Source organism: Erythrolamprus reginae, chromosome 1 (genome assembly GCF_031021105.1).
Source record: "Erythrolamprus reginae isolate rEryReg1 chromosome 1, rEryReg1.hap1, whole genome shotgun sequence".
NCBI lineage: Eukaryota > Metazoa > Chordata > Lepidosauria > Squamata > Dipsadidae > Erythrolamprus > Erythrolamprus reginae.
Window position 1 is genome coordinate 344,827,834 of NC_091950.1, and position 6,000 is coordinate 344,833,833.

The window sequence follows — 6,000 nt, forward strand, 5'->3', positions numbered from 1 at the left end:
ACAAGAGTGCTGAGACACTGACTAGAAGAGAATAAGCCTGAAAATGCCTCCCCGTGAATTAAGTTTTTAAAATGATACGGCTCAGGAACTAACACTATTGTTATCCACTGACTAGCTGAAATTTGATCTGTTGGTTGCTCAGGGACAGACTACCTGACTCTTTTTCTGCTAATGCTGTTGGAGGACAGTGCTCAAGCTATTTATTTTATATAACTGTTCAAACCTGGATATTATTTAAATTCTCAAGAGTAAATAGATTTTCATTGACATTTATGCATGTTCATAATCACAGGTTTGGAATGTGCTCTCTTCAGAAAGAGTATAAATTATTTCAGTCTCTTATGTAGTGAGCTTTTAGATTAAAAATGATTTCTCCATTCTTTCTCAGTAAGACAGAAGTAGTGGCTGTTGGTTTTTCCCTGTCAATAGTTCATCTTTCTTTTGGGTAGTTACAACTGCAATTAAGCCTATGTCAAGTGAGAAAATTGTTAAGTGGGTTTTGCCATTCTACCAACAATGGAAAGTTCTTGGTATTATATGAATAGTTTGAGTTCATGGGATTCATAGAAATAGGGGTCATAGGAATAATCCATGTTCTAAACAAATCTGAATATATATCAGCTATGTCTACTCAGTATTTTTATATCTTTAATGGATGATAAGAAAAGGATCTGCAGAATAACTTCCATCTTAGTTTTTTCCAGGATCTAATTGGGTCAGTCACCTAGACCAGAGGTTTGGTCTTCAGAACTTTCACACTCATATCAGAGCCCATCTTTAGGGAACTTCTCTCTAACCTGGATAGAGAGGTGTTTCCTGAAGATGGGCTCCAGCGTGAGTCGGAAGACAAAACCTGTGGTCCAGACCCAGATTGGATCCTGCAACGGTGCAACATTACCTTAGACATCTTCATTCATTAGTTGCATGTTGTATTGAAAGGAAGTGAATTCTACTTCTTCCACTGCACCTTCATATTTTATAGTTCTTCATGCCATGAAAGAAGACAGTGAGAAAGTGCCAAGCTTATTAACAGACTACATTTTGAAAGGTGAGTTTACCGATTATTGTTGCATGATTGTAGCTTTCTATAAATATAACTTCTGTGGCGTTGCAATCACAAACAAAAACAATGGTGCTACTTTGGAAGCTATTTCACAGTGAATCTGTTTCTTCCGAATGGTTATGCTGGTCTTTCTGATATTAGGAGATCAAATGTCTCCATCACTTCAGGCCAATGTCCATGTTCTAAAGTGCTCTTTGGAAATGTAGATGGTTGGAAAGATAGATTATACAAAAAGCAGCCACTCTCCTCTTTAATAAAATATCAATAGCACTTATATACTGCTTCACAGTGCTTTACAGTCCTCGTTAAGCAGTTTACAGAGTCAGAATATTTCTCTCAACAATCTGGATCCTCCTTTTATTGACCTCGATATTGCATTCTAACTACTGCATCATCATGAAAGTATTCAACATACAGATGATTGCCTCACATATTGTAATGTGTAACATTGGTCATTAAATAAATGTGAGTAGCCAACTTTCAGGATTAAAACCCTGCTGCTCAGTTCAAAAAAACTCCCTAATCTTATGTTCCCGGGTCTATTTGACCTGGACTGCAAATTGATCATTTTAGGTACTTATATTTGGTCTTTTTGAAAGCTTTTTTCACCTGGAAACAAGTTTGAACATTTCTGCACACAATGGAATGAAAATTGAACTGAAAAAAATTAATCCTTGTTGTTTTATTTTGCACATAAATGTGCCCCCCCCCCGTGTTTGTGGATTTGTTTTAGGTTTATAAGGCCGGGGGGGTGGCCCTTTTGTGGCAAAAATAAACCAATAAGAATCATTTTTTTCCGTTCATTTCTATTTTTCTTAAGTTCAGGATTGTTCAATTTAGTATATCAAAACTTTTGGGGGAATATTCCTTAGAGATTTGTAGCCTAAAAAAAAGTATAAATTGAAACTAAATTCAGAAAACATGGGGGGAGGGGCTTTTTGATAAAAATAAAAATATAAGCCTCCATATTTCCAGTTCAATTTTCATATCATTATGTTCATAAATGTTCAAACTAGTTTTCCAGTTGAAAAAGCTTTCAAAAAGATCAAATTCAAGTACCTTAAAAAATTATTTTTGGTCCGGTCATATACGACCAGAAACAGACTCGAAGTGATGATATTTTTTTTGCCCAGAAAAGAATTAGCCACCACCCCAAAAATATTTTTTTGATGATCAGCAATGTTAAATTGAGTAAATGAATGCATAAGATATTAAAAATATTTCGGATTTGAAGCTTGCGTAAATATAAAGTGAAAATGTTTGCAAGCAGCCAAGGGGGGCGGGGAGGGCTTATTTATAATTGTAAACAACCAATAAGAAACATTTCTTTCAGTTCATTTATATTTTTCTTATATTCAGAAATGTTCAAACTACCAATCCCACACCAACTTTAGTAAAATTGAACACATTTTGCAAGCAAAACTATCCATAAATTGAAAAATATTTCACAAAAACGGGGGGGGGGGGCACGCATTCTATCAGAAAAATAAACCAATAAGAATTACTTTTTTCATTTCAATTTTCATATCATTGTTTGCAGAAATGTTCTGACTACTTTCCAAGTGAAAAAAGTATTCAAATTGACCAAACATAAGCACTTCAAATGAAGAGTTTTCGGTCCGGGTCAGGGTGACCCGGGAACAGAAGAAGTGTGACTTTTTGTTTTTCAGCAAGAAAGACACCCCCCATCCCCCCAAAAAAAATTCTCATAGAGAGAACCTCTGAAATGATGAAAAGTCATGAAATTTCAAGTTTCAGATATGCAGGGAAAATTTTTTACAGGGACTCAAACTTGGCTTCGGGTCACATATGACCCGAACTGAGCAGCAGGGTTTTAAAGCAAACTTTGGTAGCCAATTTCTAGATGGACAAACTCTTGAGAGTGTGTGTTATCAGAGAAAATGTAAATGCTTTCTGTTTATTTTTGCTTTTACATACCTAACTTGTACCATTACATATCAACATAATTATTATAAACTATGAAGATTTATTTAAAGTTTAAATTAATGATGAAATATTGTTCCCCATAACAAGGACACCTTTGTAATTTTGGGTTATGACATTTTAAACCTGATTTCTTCATTTGTTTTATATTGTGCTAGCATTGGTTTGAAAGCTGCATTGTCTGAGGTTTGTGCCTTATAGATGTGATGAAGGAGTATATAAAGGACATGTCTTGATCCTCTGTATTTCAAGTTGTAGGTTTCAATATCTCAGGCAAGAGAATACAGTTGTCTCTAAATCTTCGAGATGTTATATCTCAAACCTCTCTCCACAGATTCTGAAAACTGAGGACCAAAACTGCTCAGCTTTTCTTAAATTAAAAAATTTAATCCAGGGACCAAGACATGACTTACTATATAGCTCATTTCTGTAAAAATAAAATTAATTGACAGTAGTGTATGTGTGCATATTTATATATATATATTTATGGATTTATCAGTTTTGTTTATGTGGTAAGGGTTGGGAATCATTTAGTTCAGATACCAATTATTATTGCAACTTTTATTTTTGAAGGTTTACTGATATATTCTACAAAGCTTATCAATGTAATGACAGTCATCTGTAACTTTATTTTGCAGTTCTGTGTCCTACGTGAAGAGACTCTGGCGAATTCCTGTGAAAAATGTTTTTTTCATGGATTCTTTCAGACCTGACTGTTTGTTTGCACTGCATTGAATTCAAATGTATTTGTTACTTTCATTGCCTGCTTGAGTTTTTGAATTCTGGAATAAGTCATCCAGATCATGTACAATTCATCCTTTCCCTCACCCACGTATAAATTGTTTGAACAAATAATGAATTCTGTACAGTTTTACTCATATGCATTGTTTTGGCCTTTTAAAGACTATTTTTTACATTATATGGCATGTAATTATTTCACCCAGCACCTATTTGTTGTTGTGGAGGAAAAAAATAACATCAGTATAAATAAAAGATGCCTATTAAACATAATGTACCTCTAATAAAAGTTGCGGCAGGTCCAAGTATTAAAGGTATAAAATGGATCAAAGCTGATCTTGCACTGCAAAATTCCATTGAAGTTCTTTCCTGAAGACTCTGAGATAAAGATGTTGATAGAACCAGGAACTGGCTTCTAAAGTAAGAATAACAACAGTATTGTAATATTGTTTACTGATTTGTATGACTTTCATTAACCCTCTTTGAAGTAAACAGTGGTAGATTATCATTTCCCATCATTGGCTGTCTGTTTTATTCTTTCTAATGTTGGCATAGAGGGGAAAGGGTTCCAATAAAGAACACCCTCGATTTGTGTAAGATGAATTTGTGCCCCAAATCATTGTCACATTATTTTCATTTTTTATAGTTTTTGTTTTATTTAAAACTAATGTAGTTTAATAATAGTATTGCTGCTATTGTACTTTTGACCCATATTAAATGTTTGGTCATTGTATCTTTTGTATGCTTCAATATATTGATGAACAATTTTAAAACATTTCTGTTTAGCTGTCTTATTTACTCTAAGTAGTGGTAATGCAGACAAGAAATACAACCAAGAGTAATAGCTCTCTTTATGACAAGGTTATATTAATATAATCCTGCAAGACTAAAAGTATTTCTTCCTTACTTTTATTTTACTCTCTGGAATACTAGGGAAGGTCTCTTCTGAAACATTTCCTTTCTGTGGATTACGATACCAGTTGGATATTTGGTGTTCTCTTGGTTACACTTAGTTATCATAACAAGTTATCTTAACTTGCACCTTCTAACTGTAAGATGTGTACAACATCAGAACCAGCTATCAATGGAGATTATGGATTGAAGGATTTTATCAATCCTCAATCACATATTATTATTAATCTCTTCTTGATCAAACATACAAGGACATTTCTTGGAACATTCCTTAATTTTTCAAAATGTGTATTCAAAAACCCTTGAAATTATACCTTCGTAGCAATATCATCTTTCTTTCAATCCAGAAACCAATCTTACCTGACAATTCCATCACTAAGTGTGTCTGCAGAGACATCTAATTGGCCACAACATCTCATTTGGAAGCCACAATTTTGAAGGATTTTAAGAAGACACTGGACCTCTTATGGATGGTTTAATTAGACTTTATGAGCTTAATGAAAAATTGGACTGGATAATCCTTGTGGTCCCTTCCAATTCCATGATTGTAAAACTCTGTATGAGTTACTTCATCAATACTCTTACTGATTGAACTGTATTTTGTTTCTAATCTATTTTCATTGTAACAGCTGTGTACAGAAATACCTAGGGTTAGCAGCCTAATGTGGAAGAATTTTCTGTCCCATTAGATACAACTAAAAGAGCCTCAAGATGGATCTGATTGCTTTTGTGCATATACATAGGCGTTGGAATTATTTACTTCATGCCAAAGTGAAGCCAAAACAAATGGCTGCCAAGAGATTTGTGACAAAACAATAGTTAAGATTAGTTTGAATTAAGTTGAGGTCTAACTCTTGAGACACATTCTAAGATCTATAGCTATCTAAATCTTCCAGTAACCAACTGTTAAAGAAGGAAATGCAAGGTCTTTACAAAGGCAATAAAAATGATGAAAACTCAGCAATTCTGGAAGTAATACTGTTATTCAATATCTATTTCCAGATGGAAGCTTTATGTACAAAAGATTAGAAGGTGATTGTGCAGGATAATGAGAAGGAGATAATATAAAGAGAAAATTGAGTTTTAATTCACCTTATAAAAACGTGTGAAGTAGCAGAAGTAAACCAAAATGTTTCTCATCAAGGAATGGGGCAGCAACTGAATATTTCGGAGTCTTCGGAGAGGGGCGGCATACAAATCTAATAAATTGAATTGAATTGAATTTTTTCAGAATTGGATATCTTTAGCAGCCAGTGAAAACATTGAAGGAGATTGTTACAAGGAAAACACCAATATCCTTGGTCTCTAATCTTTAATTCTGAGATCTGAGAGTTAGATCTAAT

The 6,000-nt window shown here is 33.9% G+C and overlaps 1 protein-coding gene across 2 annotated transcripts in view; it reads left to right on the forward strand.

Moving 5' to 3' along the window:
• FEZ2 (fasciculation and elongation protein zeta 2) overlaps positions 1-4,520 on the forward strand; it is a 28,313-nt gene extending 23,793 nt beyond the window's left edge. For both annotated transcript variants that reach the window (XM_070734111.1, XM_070734112.1), the window contains 2 exons: positions 983-1,048; positions 3,646-4,520. In XM_070734111.1, coding sequence (XP_070590212.1) covers positions 983-1,048; positions 3,646-3,662 — 83 coding nt within the window. In that variant the 3' untranslated portion in view covers positions 3,663-4,520. The remainder of the gene's footprint in view (positions 1-982; positions 1,049-3,645) is intronic.
• The last annotated feature ends 1,480 nt before the right edge of the window (positions 4,521-6,000 follow it).